Source organism: Micropterus dolomieu, linkage group LG18 (genome assembly GCF_021292245.1).
Source record: "Micropterus dolomieu isolate WLL.071019.BEF.003 ecotype Adirondacks linkage group LG18, ASM2129224v1, whole genome shotgun sequence".
Taxonomy (NCBI): Eukaryota; Metazoa; Chordata; class Actinopteri; order Centrarchiformes; family Centrarchidae; genus Micropterus; species Micropterus dolomieu.
This window is the reverse complement of record NC_060167.1, coordinates 31,783,833-31,803,734: the sequence shown is the minus strand read 5'-3', so window position 1 is coordinate 31,803,734 and position 19,902 is coordinate 31,783,833. Positions and strand designations below refer to the sequence as shown.

Here is a 19,902-nt window from a genome sequence, read left to right as displayed (position 1 = left end):
TTTTAAGATTTTTTGTTTTGTATTTCTGATAGTGATAGTAGATTAACAGACAAGACATGCATGGATACAGAGAGGAAGAGAGAGGGACGACATGCAACAGTTATTATTTTTTTTATTTTATAATTTTTTTTATTAAATTAAATAAAATTGTTATTTTTTATGTAAGTATTTATAATTTGAAAAAAATGCAAAAATAGAGATACAATTTTCAATGTGTAAATAATTCAAATTAAGAATCATTATTATGTCCTATATAAATGTTCTGTATACCTATATCGCTGTCTGTCTAGACTCATATGGGACATATGTCTAATCTAATTAAGTAGTAGCATTTGTGACTCACTTAATACATACCATTTGTGTCAGCATTTAATACACTTTCTCACACTCACACCTCTATTATTTCTCACATTTGAAGTTTATGCACGGTGTTATATGCTGTGGTTACATAGCCCTAGTTTTTGTTGAACTTTTACTATTGAACCTATGTGTATTTACATGTTAATAGACCCAGACTATTTCAAGCATAGTCTTGAGTAGTAAATATAAAAATTAACAAAGGTTTTACAATAAATAGTAATGTTATTAATTAGTAATTGAACAAACAAACTCCAAAACCCTGCACAAATTTGGGAGAATTAATTACTCCCTATAGTGGGACAAAGTTGTGTTCAAATCAATTATTGGCTATTTCATGCAATTTTTTTGTTTTATTGTTGCACAGAAAGGCAAGGGCAAGGAGCAAAGTTGAGTTTGGATTGAGATATAAAGTGTAATGTATCACGGTATCCCCCCCCACCCCCCTTTCGGCCTTAAAGTTGTGGTCCACAATTTATTGGATTATAGTAAACTTGGACATAATTAACACTGATAACAATATGCAGTGCACATCAAACACATACATTAAATTGAATGACATCAAAGTGGATGGAGAAAACTGATATGAGATATTAAAGGGCATTTATGTTTTACTGAGATAAAAATTTTATTTAATTAACTCTTACTTCAAAAAGTATGTAACATATTTGACCCAATAAGCAAAACAAATTAATGGTTGGCTAGTTCCATGTAAAAAAAAAAAAAAAAAGAGAAAGAGAGAAGAAGTTCCTTGTAAGAAGTGTAGTGGGCTGCAGCATGCCTAAAGAGGCTCTCTCTGAGAATAACATATGCTGTACTGGTAGGCGAAAGAGGTTACTTAGAGGACTTTCATAACTTCAAACATATCAGAAAAAGAATTAATGATGCTTATCAAGGATGAAGACAAGCTTGTGCACCATCACAACATGTGTTAAATCTACAGCTTGACCCATAGACTGAAGACATGACTCACTTATATAGACCTCAGTTAGTTTGTCTTTCATGTGAATTCACTGTTTTCAGTTCGGGTTGTGTTTGACACACAAGGATGGTATATGCACCACTGCATAGTGTCCTGTATGCAAAGAGGGCGCTATGAGTCACTCCGATGTGTTTCCAGTGATGGCAGTAAAATAAAATATAAATAGGCTCCATAGCCCAACATAGCCCCCCCTCCCACCTCTAGTTTAGATACAAATTGACATCTGGTGAATTTTAGCCATTAAACTAAAATGTCACATCTCAAATGTTAGATTTACAATAGTTTCACATATTATTTTTGTTTTCAAAATTACTGAACAGGTGGGTGTCTATATACGTGAAAGATGACCTTGGAAACTACAATATTGAATACATATTACTAATAAATAAATATCACTAATATTATTAACTTGATATTTATTTAGTGAATTTCCCATTGCTCACCTAAAATGACATCAGCATCTTAATCTTTTTTCATATATATAATGCTAGTTGGTGATATCTAATCTAATAATTTGGTCAAAAAGCAGCCTTGTTCACCTATCAGCAAATGAGTTAAATCTGTTTTGCGGATATTTTTTGAACGAGAAAACACAAACTTGTAAACCTGTGTTTGTAAATAATTGAGTAACAGTTTAATGGTGTGGAGATTTAAGCTCTGTGCAACCTGCTATATACTGAAATTCTAAACTGGGCCCATATTCCCACCATGACAGTGACTTTTACCAGCTGACCTTGCTTGTTCTTACAAATTTTCTGGTTTGGCTTCAACAGGAGCCCCTTTTCGCAGCCAGGGTGATCTACGACCTACTCTTCTTCTTCATGGTCATCATTATTGTTCTCAACCTCATCTTTGGTGTCATCATCGATACATTCGCTGACCTGAGGAGTGAGAAGCAGAAAAAAGAGGAAATCCTGAAGACAACCTGTTTTATTTGCGGTGAGGCATTTTCAGTGTTGCCCTGCATGGCGATATTGCAAAATGAGCTAACACATATTTTTGGAAGACCGTTTAATTGCTGTTTTGGTTAAATTTTGTTTTGCCATTCAAGCCATTCTGCCTCCTCAGTCTAAAGACAAATGCATGGTTCGTTGACATTAGAGGAATATGACTCATGACCTTTGACACATCTTTTCCTTTTTTTCCCCATCATCGATGTATAGTAGTCGTACTCCCTTCTTAGAATTTAACAAAACGGAAATGTCTTGCAGTTCCATTCTAGTCGAAGCTGCAGTCAATACTTGACACGCTGCTGTATATCGCATTAGTCGTGCGGTACAGTCAGAAGGTGTGAACCCAGAGGTTTGTCAGATGATGATGAAATCAAGAGGAATCAATCGAGTGGTCTGCTCTGAGCCTGCTCTTGTATGTGCATGCTGCTGCTATGTTGCAGCTTCACATAAGGGCTCTGCAAAATGGGGGCTGTTTTTCTGGTTAGTGTAAACAATGAAACGCCTCCTCTTCCCAGAATGAATGGTTAGTCATGGCAGGTGCTGCTGTGGAGGAGGAGTGTTTCTTCCTGTTGCCATTTGGTCTTGACCATGTTAGACTGTACACTCACACACTGGTCTCATCCATCGCTACTCACTTATTACATCTGAATAATCACTGGTCACTTCTGGTCATTGTTACTGCTTTGTGTTGGGCAACGCTTTGAAGGGTTTTTCCTCTTTTACAAATTCAGTGGGATTTAGTGTGACAATAAATATGTGAACATTTTTAGCAAATCTCACCTCTGACGTTTTGTCTGCCCGATCACTCGTGAGCCCATTTCCTCTTGTTTTTTCAGTCATCTTCATTTAGGTCACAAGAATGGTTGTGTCATGTAGCCACATTGTGTGTATTTCTTCACTCTTCCAAAGAAATGAGAGCACTGTGTTTATTTGGTTGTGTGAGTGCTTCTGTTTGTCGGGTGGTGTCCTCTCATTTTTAGGTTTGGAGAGAGACAAGTTTGACAATAAGACGGTTACCTTTGAAGAACACATCAAAGTTGAGCACAACATGTGGCACTACTTGTTCTTCATCGTCCTGGTGAAGGTCAAGGATTCGACAGAATACACCGGCCCAGAGAGCTATGTGGCCGAAATGATCAGGGTAAGGATGCTGTCGTGCACATGCCTTTTGTCCTACATACAATCAAAACCTTAAGATCTACACTGCAGGGCTTATTATAGGGAAACTCAGAGAGGGTCATGTTTGGAATAAATAAAATATCCTTGAGCAAAGCCTCAATTCTTCAAGCTCCCCTCCTTTCAAAATACAGCTCTGCCCCACCTTGTTTTCTACTGCAGGTAAAAAAAATATTTGAATGTGCCTCAGAGAGTACACATACAGAAGTACCGTGCACAAAGGTATCAGCTACTCAAGTGGTCTTTCCTGAGGTTAACCTTGATAGCTGAACAACACTGTAGGCGTTGTTACTCGAGCGATCAGGTTCATTAGGGTTTGGGTTGAGTTGATTACTGCAGCCTTTTTGTTTCTCGGCACCGGGCAGTACTTCAATTTTTTACATCATCTGCCCCAGATTACCAGGACTGAATTATGTAATCCCTGCCTCCGTGACCTTGAATCCTTCCCAAGTATTATCACATCAGTCAGCTAGACAGAGTCTGCCATTGGTATAAAATGTGTTAATCCCCTGAAGCAGCCATGCCTTGCTAAACACACACACAGTGAACTCATCTTTCATATAGACCAGGACACGGCCTCATGATTTTTTTTTAAGTAGCAGTGTGAGGACATAAAAACTCATTTTTGTGTATATTTTCTTTATTATATTCTGATATATTGTTCTGTATGTACATGTCCTGTAAAACTATAAAAAAAAAATCTAAATGAAATAACAAAGTTTGCCTCGTTCTAGCAAAGATTACATTATCATGAAAATGATGAAATCTTGACTAGTAAGTATTTGTGTGTTTGGCATTACAAATGCGAAATAAGAGCAACACATCAGATACACACACGCTCGTCCAATCTGAGTTTTTTACATCGCAAGCGATTCAACCAGACAAACTCTGTAGAGAAAAATAGAAAAATAAAAACCAGAAAGAAAATTGATTGTTTGATTGTTGCATCATACTCTCTTGTCTGTGAGCAATTACAAATCATTTTAACTGCCAAAGGAAAGCCCCTTCTTCTGAAGTGGTTGCTTCCCTGACGCACTTGTGCTGCTGTTAGTTTCTAACACAGTTTCTCATTAGATACCATTTAGGGCCACTTTGCTGGCTTTTGCCTTGATCTGCTAAACTCAGTCTTGTGAGGAACCACCTGATTTGGGATTAACCCCCCAACCTCTCTTATTAACCTTGCACCCATTAACCTTACAGCCAAAATGAGTTTGTCAAGGGCGCAATCTGACCAGCAGGTTAAAGGGGCAGGCTAGACACAGAAGGCGCACATGGTGCGAAAGAACCTGCTGACTCATCAGCTGACCCAGTCCTTAACATTAACTCTCCGCTTAAAATGCAGCTCCTCCATCTGTTGTCGTCTGAGTTGTCTACAAAGAGCTTTTGTCAAATTACACATTTATCATTCATGGAGATTATGTTATTAAATGGAGTCCTGTTTAATGTAAGGAATCCATTCAGCTTTATTTTATTTGTTAATTTTTATATATATTTTAAGATTTTTTGTTATGTATTTTTGATGTAGTGATAGCAGATTAACAGACAAGACATGCATGGATACAGAGAGGAAGAGAGAGGGACGACATGCAACAGTAATTTTTTATTTATTTTTTAATCCAAAATTTGTGCAAAAATAGAGACACAATGTTCAATGTGTAAATAATTCAACTTAAGAACCACTTGGTGTGCAAACTTTGCAAAACTTTCCCCAGTTTCCTTTCTACGGTGACAATGTACAGTAGTACTGGTGTAGGGGAAAAATCACAGTTATATATTGTGCATTTTTTTATGTTCTTATTTATATATAAATGTTCTATATACCTATATTACTGCCTATCTAGACTAAAATGGGACAAATTTCTAATCTAATTAAGCAGTAGCATTTGTGACTAACTTAATACATACCGTTTGTGTATTTACATGTTAATAGACCCAGACTATTTCTAGCATAGTCTTAAGTAGTGATTATAAAACCATACAAAGGTTTTACAATAAATATTAATGTAGAACTCGAACAAACAAACTCCAAAACCCTGCACAAATTTGGGAGAATTAATTACTCCCAATAGTAGGACAAAATTGTGTTCAAATCAATTATTGGCTATTTTATTGGCAATTTATTATATATTAATCCCACAATATTAACTAATGATTTGGATCATTTGCTATCAATTTATGCTGCCTCTCTCCCACTGTGTTTCGATTTATTTGATGCTGCAGTAACGTGGAAGAAGCAACAGGACAGAAGGGGGTGTAGAAATCAGACTACTCTGACAATGACTGGGACTGACGTCAATGGTGGAGGGCTCTGAGTGAAGTGTCACATCTAAGGTGTAAAAAGATGATGCTTGGCTTGCGCTCATTGCCCTCATTCTTATTGCATTCAACACTGCAGGCTGCTCTAGGTCCATGAACTGATTTCGAAACATTCATAGCCAGAAACATTAAAAATAGTTATTATTGGAGTAAAGCAAAATATGCCTAAACCATATGTGGCTGTGTCTGATAGATGTGTGGTATTTGGCAGTTATTTGCATATTTGTTGACTGAGTGGGCTGTGAGCTCGTCAGGTGGCTTGTGGCATGACTGTGACGTTTTCTGTTGCTGTTTTAACCACATAGCATCCTGTTTCTCTGTCATGGCCATGCGGTTTTAATAATGAAAAATGTACTTCCGTCATTTCCATTGAACCAACGTGATGTAGAGTCTTAAGTCGTGGCTGCAATTCTCAGTTTACTGGAAGTGCTTTCATTTGTAAACACTGGGGATGGAAAGGGGGCCGGGCTGCTGATGACAAAGTCGTCAAACAATCACACGTGTGCCTTTGGCCGGCATACAGAATCCAAAATGGGGAAATGACCTCTGTCGTGTGTAGTTCATATTTTGTTGACAGTATATGAGCAGAACTGAGTGTGGGAAACACTGGTAACAGAAAAATAAGGGGGGGGGGGGGGGGTGGGGGGGGGGGGTAGAGCAGGTGAACTAGGTAAACACAGCCTCTGTCTCTTTGCATTCAGGAAGTGGAACTTGCTCACAGCAGTCGTCTCCTCCTTTCAGAATGAGTGTGTGCTGCTCATTATCTTAGTGTTGTGTGATTCCCCTTGGGCTGCCGTCTGACCCAGGACTGGTTTGTGGTTCGGACGGCCAACTCACTTGCCCCTACATCAACAAATCAACCAACGAAAACTGAGGGACTTTTCCACACCAGTTCTTCCGCACTGCACTGTTTCTATCCAGTGACCTCAGAAGCTACGCAGCATCCTTTGATGATATTGACGTGGTTGTATGGGATGCTTGTTTATGTTGTGAAGAATTGAACATAAATGCCTTCCTATGACTTTGGCTTATTTTGAAGCAAGTTCAGACACAACAATGGGATGTGGTCATGAAGTGCCAGAGAAGATAGAAAGCATGAAAGAATGCAGCCGAGTGGCCGTCAGTCATGTTTGAACGCATCAAATCCTGAGGTAGCTGTTGGGTTTCATGTCTCTGTCACTTTTGCATGAATAGAAGACAGGAGCATTAAAGTTACAGACATATATAATCTCACAAAAGAGAGTACACCCCTCACATCTTTGTAAATATTTGATTATATCTTTTCATGTGACAACACTGAAGAAATGACACTTTGCTACAATGTAAAGCAGTGAGTGTACAGCTTGTAACAGTGTAAATTTGCTGTCCCCTCAAAATAACACATCACACAGCCATTAATGTCTAAACTGCTAGCAACAAAAGTGAGCATAAATCTAATTAAAATTGTACAACTTTGGGCCCAAAGTGTCAATATTTTTGTGGCCACCATTAATTTCCCGCCTTAACCCTCTTGGGCATGGAGTTCAGCAGAGCTTCACAGGTCGCCACTGGAGTCCTCTTCCACTCCTCCATGACGACATCAAGGAGCTGGTGGATGTTAGAGACCTTGCGCTCCTCCACCTTCCGTTTGAGGATGCCCCACAGATGCTCAATAGGGTTTAGGTCTGGAGACATGCTTGGCCAGTCCATCACCTTTACCCTCAGCTTCTTTTGCAAGGCAGCGGTCGTCTTGGAGGTGTGTTTGGGCTTGTTATCATGTTGGAATACTGCCCTGCGGCCCAGTCTCTGAAGGGAGGGGATCGTACTCTGCTTCAGTATGTCACAGTACATGTTGGCATTCATGGTTCCCTCAATGAACTCTGGCTCCACAGTGCCGGCAGCACTCATGCAGCCCCAGACCATGACACTCCCACCACCATGCTTGACTGTAGGCATATGACCCTGAGCACGTGCACTGAGTCAAACCTGTCCTGCTGAACCCCTGTATGGTCTTGGCCACCGTGCTGCAGCTCAGTTTCAGGGTCTTGCCCTTCTTCTTATCACCAAGGCCATCTTTATGTAGAGCAACCTTTCTTTTTTTCAGATCCTCAGAGAGTTCTTTGCCATGGGGTGCCATGTTGAACTTCCAGTGACCAGAATGAGGGAGTGTGAGAGCGATGACACCCAATACAACACACCTGCTCCCCATTCACACCTGAGACCTTTTAACACTAACAAGTCACATGACACCGGGGAGGGAAAATGGCTAATTGGGCCCAATTTGGACATTTTCACTTAGGGGTGTACTCACTTTTCTTGCCAGCGGTTTAGACATTATTGGCTGTGTAATGTTTTTTGAGGGGACAGCAAATTTACACGGTTATACTAGCTGTACACTCACTACTTTTACATTGTAGCAAAGTGTCATTTCTTCAGTGTTGTCACATGAAAAGATGTAATCAAATATTTACAAAGATGTGAGGGGTGTACTCTCTTTGTGAGATACTGTACAAACATACATACATAGCTTTAGCACTACTAATGTTGCGTTTATTAAATACTAGTTTTATTATCAAATATTACAAATGCTATTCCTTAAGATTTCGGCTCTGGTTGTGTTGGCACAGTTGGTTTCTGCAAGTGCGGTTTCATACCACAGGTTCCAGAATTCTGAGGGCAACAAGCACTTGTTGTGCAGCTTTTGGATAGATGATCGCGCTAACCTCTGTGACAAATGCGTTGCGTTTCTTCTGTCCCATTAAAGCCCCTCTGTGTTTCACCTGCTGAATGCTTGTGAAGAAGCTGCAGTATAGAAACAGGGTATGATTTTATCAAAATCTTTAGGATTGTTTGGTTGTTTTTGCTTCATTATTTTTATCATACATAAAACACATACATAAAAACCAACCAATAATAAAAATCTTTTTGAAACGTCCCACACTTCCTACTATGTAAAACTGCCTTTTATTTCTTAACTGATATTTCTGGCCCTTCAGTTTACACCATCAACCACATTTAAACCATTTGTGCTGACAGTATACACTCAAACTATGTATCAAAAAATCTGTTCTTGAAATATCACGTGCGTTCACCCTGCTGCCTTCTGAGAGAGAGAAGTTTTAGCTGCCGCACCACCAGACTGCAGAGCAGCTTTTTCCGATCCGCTATCAGACGTTTAAACTCAAATTCATCCTCAGCACTGCTCCACTGAATATAGTTCATTTCCGTTTAACATTTTTAACTTTTATATTAATATATATTGTCTGCTATGTAGCAGAAGTGAGTTACAAACTCAATTTCACTCTATAACCTGTTATATTGTGAGAAAATATATCAACCTTGCAATTAAGAGCACAGCTCAATTCTGAGTTTGCAACAGTTCACAGTTGAAAAAGAACTGATAAAATTAACAAGTTTAACCTTGAGATTTATGGTTGCTGTTGACACCCACAAACGAGGAGTACGTGTCAAAAGTCTCATTCATGCCAGGAGATATTATGTTGCAGCTTCTTGTCACTAAAAATCAATGTTACAGCCTAAATTTTAAAAGTGTATTCTTATGTTAAACACATTTTAACCCTCCACCTCACACTTTAAAAATCCTCATAACACACAGAACAGCAGCAACTGCAGTTACACCAGCTCAGTCCCAGCTACTGAGGCTACTGAACTTGATATCAGCCCCTGGTGAAACATCTTATTACAGCTCGTGTCTGTGGCTCACAGGAGCATTCAAGAGCTGTGTGTTTATCTCAGCGCTGCATGTGTATCATCAAATGAGGAAGTTTGTTTCCCCGTCTTAGTTTACAGATTTTTGTACGTTTGCCAGTTGTGCTGTGTACATGGTAAGACTAGAGGTGACAGAAACGCATCACGATAAGTGAACTGCCTGTTAAGAGTGATTTCAAGAATGCCACCATATCCCATGTGAGTCTAATATGGAAAGTCCCTCATGATTAATTTGATTCTGCCTTTAGAATAAGCTTCAAATCACTGCACAGAGCCAAAGAGAACAAAACAAGCCCCACGGTGAAAAACAGAAATAAATAGGGCCCAGCTGTTGTACACACTTGATGCCATTTGCATGTGTGAAGTATTTTCAACTGCAGTGACAGTAAAGAATTATTTTTCTAAGGAATTACATTTAGATCAAACCACAATGCAAAACTAACAGTAGATTTCAGAAAGTACCCTGAAGTGTGATTCATTTCATGCCATTATCTGTTGACGTACTGATCATAACCGTTCAGATTTCTGTTTACCAGGAGCACAACTTGGATTGGTTCCCACGGATGCGTGCCATGTCCTTGGTCAGCAGCGACGCAGACGGAGAGCAGAATGAGATCAGAAGCCTGCAGGAGAAGCTGGAGTCCACCATGAAACTGGTGTCTAACCTGTCAGGCCAGCTGACTGAGCTCAAAGAACAGGTTGGTTAAACTAAAGTGAAACACCGATAGAGACAAAGACGTTGGCTTTGATGCCTGTGACTTCATCACGGGGAAAACATAAAGAGCGAGAGACGAAGAGAGGCGAGAGAAGTTTTTCTAAAGATGTGGACAGCAGACTTTGCTCGAGGTTTTGTTTGTTTGCCGCTCATTGCCCTTTAGATGCAGATGATTACTAAATGCAAAAGGTGATGAGTCATAGTTCACCACACAGCTCATGAGGCTGTCATGAGGATTTTATTTGCATCAATGAACAGTGATCTACCTTTAGTTTCTATGGATTTCATTATTGACCTGTTGGATTGGAGTTTGTATTTGTTTTCTATTTATTTACAAGAAACCAACCTTTCTCAATATTTAGAAGAGCTCAAAGTTATCAAATAAAGTTATTCCCTTCAAAATCTCTTAGACTGTTTAGTGAGATATTTATTCATTGAGGATCATTTTAAGAGACTATTTTTGTAACACTAAACACTTGGACTTTAGTGTTTCTAAGTTGTGTAAGAAAACAATCTGCTGATATTGCAGTGTAAAGGCAAATAACGCTTAAATTGCACAATTGCTGCAATCCACTGTTTCTAGTAAACAGAATTGTAAAAGTGTCTTTACCCTTGAAATGAGAACTATCTGTGAGGAAGTGAATGTTACCGAGACATTTTGACCCAGACATGGGGAAATGATTATTGTGTTGCTGAAAGCTGTGAAGGGCACGGTAGCATCAGTCACATTTCAGTACAAAGTTGTCAGGCCTGTTTTGACTCCTTTTATTATACTAGAAACAAGTGAAAGTGTCCGTTCATGAATTTAAATTCTCATTCTTCGGGAAGGTATTGGCATTCATTCAGAGTTAGGCTACAAGCATTCTCTGTATTCTTTCATAACTAAGACAATTGGCTTAATTAGAAAATTATATTGTAAAAAAGGCCAGTATTCTACTGTTAACTGACTTTACACTGTGCACTTGATGTGTTTTAATGATATTTTGTCTGTCTATGCAGAATTATTTCTCCTGGAACACTCATTACAAGACCACTTTGTCTTCTCACTTTTAATATTGTTATGTTTCAGTGTTGAGGCGCAAATCACTACCTTATGTTAAGTAAAGTTAATTCTTAGCAGAAAACCCATTCTTGGTCCTACTGGTATAAAGGTTAACACCTGTATTATGACTCATGTGCTTTGCTTGATCTCTGAAATTTCTTTTGACTGAGTTTCAGTATTAGTAGAATGTATTCTGACACTTTCGTCAGAGGACACAGCAATGTGGATGACGAGGCTGGCAGGATTTCAAAAGCATCTGTTTCAGATCAGCAGTGTGCAGCGTTTGTGCAGCATTTGTTCGTTTCTGTAAAGTGATATGAAAGAATGAATCGATGAAGACTATAGACAACAGAGGCTGCCGGCACATTCAGCGAAAGAGGACGTACGTGCCGACAGAGGTACAGGTAAAATGTTTTTGCTAAAATGTGCCTTTTTTCTGATCTTCAGATGACAGAACAGAGGAAGCAGAAGCAAAGGATTGGCCTGTTGGGACACCCTCAGCACATGAACGTCAACCCGCAGCAGCCTGCATAAGGTCAGCTGACATGGCAGCTCACCATCGGCTGTGTCACTCAGAGGTTGTACTATAGTATACATAATGTGTACTGGACTGAGGTAACTTATAATGATATGGAAACACTGCAACATAGGTAGTCATAAGGCAATGTGTAGCGCTACCCCACGCATGTGTTACTCCAAACTGTAACACTCACCCACCTCATTCTGTTCAGTCCAGTTGGAATTGGTGCCAAATGTTTTCTATGTAGAAATTAATTGGATTTCTCGACACATGACCTTTACCAGTTGAAACATGATATAGCTGACACGACAGGAGGAAGCAGACTCATTTGTTTTTTCATTTTTTATTTTAATGTTTTCTATTTATGTTTCTGGCTTATACAAGCAGTATTATTGTGTCTTATTTTTGTATGTTGTGCAATATATTAACTTAAATATGCAACCTCATTGGTGTGTGAATTTAAGTCTCATCAGAAAGCGTGGGCCAATGGTTTTGTTCGTTCTTTATTGTCACTGGACAAAATAGGGAGTAGTTGGTTTACTTACGCAAATTTAGACTTAATATTTAATAAGCTGGCCTTCTCATTTTTGTCAAACTTTTTTCTTCTTTTTTTTTCTTGAAGTGTGCATATTTCTTGAGTGTCAGCTGCACTCAATAGAGATAGTATATTGTGTGGGAGCAATATATACAGAAGTTTTCTTTCACCTGTGTGAATCCAATGGTGTAATATCTCATTGCTAACTTATTTTATGATAAATTTGCTTTCTTATTTAATTGAGTTCTAATGGACATTTAGAATGTTTGATTTGTCAAATATACTGTATAATATATTCAGTATCACTCATGCTATTACAATTTGCTCAGGAGTTGCGTAACTTTTAATGTAATAAATGTCATTAGCATAGTTTTCGTGTTTTGCAGCAAATTTGTTCCATTTGTGCCTGTTTGTCATCATCAAGTCTGATACAAGTTTGCCACTTGTGCAGAGTCACTGACTTTTATGTTCATGTTCACTAAAATGTGTTCAAGTAGTTAGTTTTCATGCTGTTATAATAATCTTTTTTTTTTTTGGACTACTGTGTGTACATAGCGTTTGTTGCTTATCTTTAGCTTTTGTATAGAAAAATGAGATGAAGAAAAAAAACTGTTACTTATGAATATTAAGATTAACTAAAAATCTAAGCACTGTCAATTTGTATATTAAAGTAGAATTATTTATTAAAAGTGATGTAATTACCCTTTACTCCACGTTGTGTTTGTTTATTGTTGAGCTGAGAGTATAGGATTATTATTAGAAATGATCCACATAAAGTAAACCATTAATGTGCTTTATTGTTAAAAAATGTTCATCTGTTTGCCTCAAAGTGTATTTATACACCTTCGTACATAATTACCCATGTGTATTGCAGATAATAAATAAAGATATATATATATATATAGAGAGAGAGAGAGAGAGAGAGAGAGAGAGAGAGTAGCTATATAAAGCAGTAAGGGTATCACCATGTTATAAAAAGCATGCACATATCACTGATAGGAATTTAAGAAAAGTAAATAGAGCACATTATACTTGATTGTAGAAAAACTGTGGGAAAACAAATCCGATATTCACACTTCAAGTAACGTTTTAGTCACAACTGGAAAATGCCACGTATTGACAATATACAATATATTCCACAAGTCAAATGCAGGAAATTCAGAATATGGGGTAACGGGCTATATATTATTTGTACATGGAAAATTGCTAACAGTTTCCCCATTTGCGGCTTTGATGTAGTCTTGAGAAAATGAGTGCCATGCTGCATGACACTTTATACAGGTCAATTTTATTTATGCGCGCCAATTCATAACAGAAGTTATCTCAGTGCACTTTTCATAGAGCAGGTCTAAACTGTACAACATGGGTGAATATAGGTAATAAAAGGTAACTAAGCAAATTTACTCCAGTAGCCTGCTGTGTTTAAGAACAATTTGGTACTTGTGCTTTATATTCCTGCTCCAAGCCTACATTTCAGTGTAAAATATAAAATTTTTAACTCCACTACATTGATTTAGCCTTTTTGATTTTACATACAAAAAATATAACCTGCTAAAATATGATGAGATAGATATAAACCTTTATTAATGCATTGTTATAGATTAAGTTACCCAGTTAATAAGTTACTAACCCATGTAAAACAATTAATGTTGAAATCTTACATATTAATACATCACTAAAAATAATCCAATTATATCTCAATATACCGCTGACAGGGGCCACTTTGCACTTTGATTTTTAAAGTAGCCTACATTTTATTGCTAATACATTTTGAATACAGGACTTTTAGTAGGCTAGTATCCAGTACTTCTTCCACCAGAGAATTGGGGACTAAATCTTTTCATATGCAGTGGTCTGATGAACAAGGAATGGTAAGGAGGTAGAAAAAAAACCTGCAGCAGCACCATAGCAATTCTAGCAATTTAGGTAATATTTAATATTAAATGTAAACAACAAACGTATAATGACATCTCTATTACATTTTTTTGCCGCATGGCTTCTTTCCACAAGCCAACAAAGGCAGAGAGATGTGTCTGAGACCACAGTTTCGTTTTCTTCACGGTCTGATCAGAATTTAGAACATGTGTCGACAGAGACCCTTTTCCTTCTACCTCACGGTTTCCGGTCTGGCGCTGCGTTGTTCAGGAGCTGTTTCTATCTATGGTCTCTGGCAGCTTCGGGATGTCGGCGAGTGGAACCGAGCGACCAGTCGGCCGCTCTCGTTTGACTGCGCGAGTGACGTCACCGCCAGGGCTCTGCCCCTCGGTTCTCTCGCAGCCATGAGGAGCTCAACGTGACAGCCCGCCGGGTACAAGCACGTTTAATAGGCCTACTATCAGTACAGCAGCCGGTATGAAAAAAAACAAAACAAGACGCTCCGCTACAGATACAGTGTCATCCCGCTGCAGGTGCACGTGCCGCACGGCAAACGGGTACAGCAGCCTATGAAATGACACGGTGAGCGCGTGACACATGCCAGGCTACAGGGTAATTGCTCTGTTGGAAACAAAACGCGAAAGTATTAGGCCCACTTATTGCTTAACTCATTGTGTCATGTCATTGTTTGTTTTAGAACTATTAGGCTAAATCCAGGTATTTTCTTTCTGTTTTAAAGCCCATTTATTCAAACGTGTCAAAACGATTTAAGTCTTCAGTGTTTATGCCTGATATATAATATAGCCTATGAGTAAATATATATAATAATAATTATTAGACTTATTATTTTATAGGCTTTAGTTATTCTGCTATTAATTAAAAACAACGTGGTCTTACTGCATTGCTGTTAATAACCATATAGGCCTTCACTCATATGCTTATATATATATATATATATATATATATATATATATATATATATATATATATATAAGCTATATATACTCGTCACTCGTTATCAAGAGGCTACAGAGTTTTGTTTTATTGTTGTTACAGTGTAATAAAAAGGCTGCAGTTTAAGAAATAATGTTTCGCTGCTTCATATTGACGAGGGAGGTGCTCCACTTTCTGTCTTTGTAAACACGGCCGGCTCTGCAAACACGGTTTGCCTCGAGAGCCTGCGCATGGTGGCACACGGGACTCTGCCCCGGTGGGGGAGTACTACAGAAATGGGTTGTACTCCAGCATCAGGGCGGGTTGTGTTTGTGTGTGTGGTGAGGGGAGGGTGAAGAGTTGAAAGAGCCGTCCAACACGTGAGGCTCATGTGACGGTGTCGAGTCTGTGTCTCCAGCCGAGAGACGTGCCTGCAGTCACAGGGTTTATTTAACACGTAGTCAAAAACCCACCCAGCTCTCGCACATTGAGCAGAGCGTGGAGCCTCCCTACTAGACATACTACAGAGTCCGGACCTCAGGGTGGCAATACTGCAAGAGCACTCACACACGGGATAACAGGAGATACTTTTTATCTTTAAATTTTCTATTGTTTTTGTGTTCGTTTTGAAGTGCGACTGCAGAGGCACATTTGGAGCGCTTTGAAGGCTTTTTGAAGTTATTTATTCAGGTTTTACAGTTGAGCGACATGGAGAGGATTACCAGTGCGCAACCACCTCCCTGTGGGCCAAAACACCTACCACTGGATATAGCTGACATGCAAGGGTAAGAGAACATTTGCTGTTTTATTTTGTTCTATTCTATCCTACTGTTATATCAAACACTTAATGAACCCATACCAAACTAAAGACTGACTAGTTTTATTTTTATCTCCAAAGAATGGATTTTCCCATTTATGTGTACAAACCCAGGAGGGGCATGAAGCGAGTTGATGAGAGCAAGGTAAATTCAAGTTAAAATGCATAATATTTAATAATAAATAAATTTAAATGTATCAGTTTCAACTGAGTAGCCTGGATTTCACTAACATTTCAACCCTCTCCAGGAGACATACAAGTTGCCACACCGACTGATTGAAAAGAAAAGACGTGACAGAATCAACGAATGCATTGCCCAGCTGAAGGATTTGTTGCCAGAACATCTTAAGCTTACAGTGAGTATTATCTTCTACATATGGCATGTCTGCTAACAGCCAGGGAATCTGAGAAGCCACATGGTTCTGCTGAGCAGTTTGTTTGCTCCAGCCCTAGGATTCTGTTTTGGAGACCAAGAAAATAAAAGTTTTTGATTTTAAGAGGAGAGCAGAGATATTTTTTGTTTGTTTAGTTTAGTTTTATAATTTTAATAATTTTATTGTCTAAATTCTAATAAGGTTTTAGATTTTATTTTGTTGTTGAGAATTTGGTGTGTGTGTACGTGGATTGCATGACTTCCCGGGTGTTCTAGGCTTGTCCTCTGTTCAGCTGCAGAATGTGTTACATAAGAAAGATCAACATGCTTATCGAAGGTCTTCCTGTTTTAGACGCTGGGTCATTTGGAGAAAGCCGTGGTGCTGGAACTCACTCTTAAGCATGTGAAAGCCTTGAGTGGCCTCCTGGAGCAGCAGCAGCAGAAAATTATCGCCCTGCAGAAGGACCTGCAAATTAGTAAGTTTGATGCCGTGATGTTGTGTAGATGTAAAATACAAGCAGCTGTTTTTCATCAGACCGATTGCTCTGCAATCTGTTGCACCTAACAGAATTCACTGAACCATTGTGAAGTAAATTTTTAACCTTGTTGTTGTAATTGACCAGGTGATCATGGGGGTGACAGTGCAGAGAGCAGCGAGGAGATGTTCCGCTCTGGCTTTCACTTGTGCGCAAAAGAGGTCCTCCATTACGTGGCCAGCCAAGAAAGCAGCAGGGACCTCACTCCTTCCCATGTCATCAGCCACATCCAAAAGGTAGCAGCCGAAGTCCTGCAACATCGAAGCAGCCTACACCCAGACGAGTCCATCCCTCTGGTTTCAGAGAAACCAAAGAAACCCGCTGGACAATCCCAAAGGGTCTCTGAGGTCCCAGCTAAGAACTGTGTTCCCGTCATTCAAAGGACTTATCCCCATGGGATGGGAGAACAGAGCGGCAGTGACACAGACACTGACAGCGGCTATGGAGGAGAACATGATAAGCGTGACCCCAAAGCTCAATGGTCAGAAAGCCACGCAAAGGAAAGGGAGAATGCCAAGCATGTCGCGTCTGAGAGGACGGCCGGTGCCATCAAGCAGGAGGGTGATGAGCCTCAGGCCAAAAGGTCGAGGTCTGACTCCTCAGAGGACGAGATTCTCGTTGTTCACAACGCATCAGGTCCTGGCGGCTACATGAGCTTCTCCCCCAACCAGCCCCCATTTTGCCTCCCCTTCTACCTCATCCCCCCTTCAGCTGCAACAGCGGCCGCCTATCTGCCCATGCTGGAGAAATGCTGGTACCCGGGGGGCATGCCGGTTATGTACCCAGGCATGAGCGGCTCTGCAGTGAGCTTGCCCTCAGAGACACTCGCCTCATCTCTGGTGATGTCCCCGAGGTCAGGGTCTCCAGTACCCCACCAGAACCACATGGATTCCCCTGCTATTCAGAAAACGTTAAGGCAGGTCCCCCCGTTGAACTTGGAAACCAAAGACTGAACAGATGTGTTTCTGTTGGAACCTTGCCCTCTGAATGTTGATGGGGTTGAATGGTTGGCCCACTGAAAAGAGGGTAAACACAAGAAAACACACTGGTATTCCTTCAAACCACAGCCGTTGCTTGGCCCATCAGGACACTGACCCCAACAAAGAACCCCAAGTGGTCACCATCGTCTATTGATCAGCTCCTCGCACACTGAAACAGGATTTGGGGGCCATCTGGACTGCCCATGTAAAGGCTGATACATCCCCTGTTTCATGACTCTGAAACACTGTGAAAGTGGTCCGTTTATAGATGCAAAAGATTGCAAGTGGGTCTTTTTTATAGCAAATTCGTCTTCTGTGCACTCATTGTTGAATGTCAGAAATAAACCCAGAATGTAATGCACCATAAGCCCCCCTCAAAATTATTTAGACCTATTTTTTTGCACACACACCAGTCTGTAATGAATGTAAAGATTGAACAAAAGCCCCTTGTAGATGCTGCTTGAGTTGTTATTATCTGCTGTAGATCTGTGAATGGAGGATCTACTTTCAGTGTTTTTCTCTCCTGTATCTGCAACAAACCATAGCTTAGACTAGAATGTTACCCCAAAAAATGTCTGGCTCGTGTTGACCGTTGACGTCGCAAAAGCCATTGCTCCTCTGACCCTTCAATTACCTGATTGAACACAAGTGTTCACGATGTTCAAAGAATTCAGGGCGTTGTCACTGTACAAGGTGTGTCACTCACTGTGTTTGTTGAAGAGTGATGTGGCCGTACATGCTTTTACGGTTTAATTTGTGACTCATGACTATTTGTGCATCTAGATAGTTCCTGTGAAGTCGTGTTGTGTAATAATTTTTGTTTATACTACTTGTACATCTCTATTTTTGATACGTGACCCACTGAGTGTATTTGCATCGCTACCAGAGAAAAGTTGAGGTGGTCATTTGCTGTATGCCAAGAGAACGTGTACAGTATATAGCATTGTGCTCAGCCAGATTTGCATCTTGCTCACAAATTCTCGGTCAAGTTAAGGCCTGACCTTAGCTCATGCTGTTGCCTTTACTCGTTTAACGCAGACACGATGATGGCAGGTGTTTAAATGTCTTTGCTTTAAATGTTATGTCTGTGGCAAAGAGAGTGAATGTAAAGTTCAAACAAAAATAATAGTTTTGTATAGAAAGAGGTACTTGGAATTTTTATTATGACTTGTAACAAAAGGTTGTTTGTTGTATATATTTTGTATATAAAGTATTATTGAAATATATTAAAATATTAATAAAGCTTTCCCCCCCGTGGAATTTGTGTTTCACTGCCTGATGGGTTAAACGTGTTGTAGGCAGCCAACCTGACAGCTCCTCATAGCAACACATACTTACATAACACTTACATAACCCATAAAGCAGCAGAGCCTGTGTAAATCAATAGCATGTCTTAGATTACAGGCTGTAAACATTTCAAATTCTAAAGCGTTTCCAAGGAATTATCTGTAGGCTGTTAGTGAATTTTGGCAAATGCTCACATTTATAAATCTATTTTGTCTTTTACAGTCACTCGCCACAATTGGGATAATCAAGGACAAGATGTTGCTTTCTAAATGCACAAAATAAAACTAAACAAAATACACACTGATACTGCAATGCACTATACAAGTTTAGAAACTTGAGGTGATAATGTTTTGGTTTTCTGTAAAATTGTAAACTACTAATTTTCTGAATTACCTTAATTCTTTTGGTTTAGTCATTTCTCATCCATACCGTTTATTTGGTTTATATACTGTATGGCATCCACTGTAACAATACTGAAAATGTGCTGAGTAGGAGCAGACAATGTGTCTGGCAAGACCACAGTGGATGGAAATGGTATTTGAGGTTTTTGGGGGAAAGGACTTTATGTCTTTGATTTACTTTCACATTTAATAATGGAAGACCAGTCTCCACCAACCTCCTGCTACTTGTTCGGGCGCAGTTTCCTGGGTGGTAACAGCACGGTAGTAGTAGTAATAGTGATAATAAAAGAGCCTATATCATATGCTTACCGCCCACCATGTCTCCCTGAGAAGTGTGGAAATGGAAAGTTTGCTTTTCTTGTAATGATAGCAGTATTTTTTTATAATGTGGTCTGC

General features: G+C 39.4%; 2 protein-coding genes across 2 annotated transcripts in view; both read left to right on the top strand.

Moving 5' to 3' along the window:
- itpr1b (inositol 1,4,5-trisphosphate receptor, type 1b) overlaps window positions 1-13,006 on the top strand; it is an 82,626-nt gene extending 69,620 nt beyond the window's left edge. Inside the window, exons 55-58 of the mRNA XM_046075708.1 lie at window positions 2,113-2,278; window positions 3,273-3,433; window positions 10,029-10,190; window positions 11,697-13,006. Coding sequence (XP_045931664.1) covers window positions 2,113-2,278; window positions 3,273-3,433; window positions 10,029-10,190; window positions 11,697-11,783 — 576 coding nt within the window. The 3' untranslated portion in view covers window positions 11,784-13,006. The remainder of the gene's footprint in view (window positions 1-2,112; window positions 2,279-3,272; window positions 3,434-10,028; window positions 10,191-11,696) is intronic.
- A 2,524-nt stretch (window positions 13,007-15,530) lies between these two features.
- On the top strand, window positions 15,531-19,078 carry bhlhe40 (basic helix-loop-helix family, member e40). Its single transcript, XM_046029191.1, has 5 exons — window positions 15,531-15,897; window positions 16,011-16,074; window positions 16,178-16,285; window positions 16,655-16,778; window positions 16,926-19,078. Exons 1-5 carry the CDS (start codon window positions 15,821-15,823, stop codon window positions 17,789-17,791), a joined length of 1,239 nt encoding a protein of 412 aa, XP_045885147.1. The 5' UTR covers window positions 15,531-15,820; the 3' UTR covers window positions 17,792-19,078.
- Window positions 19,079-19,902: the final 824 nt, after the last annotated feature.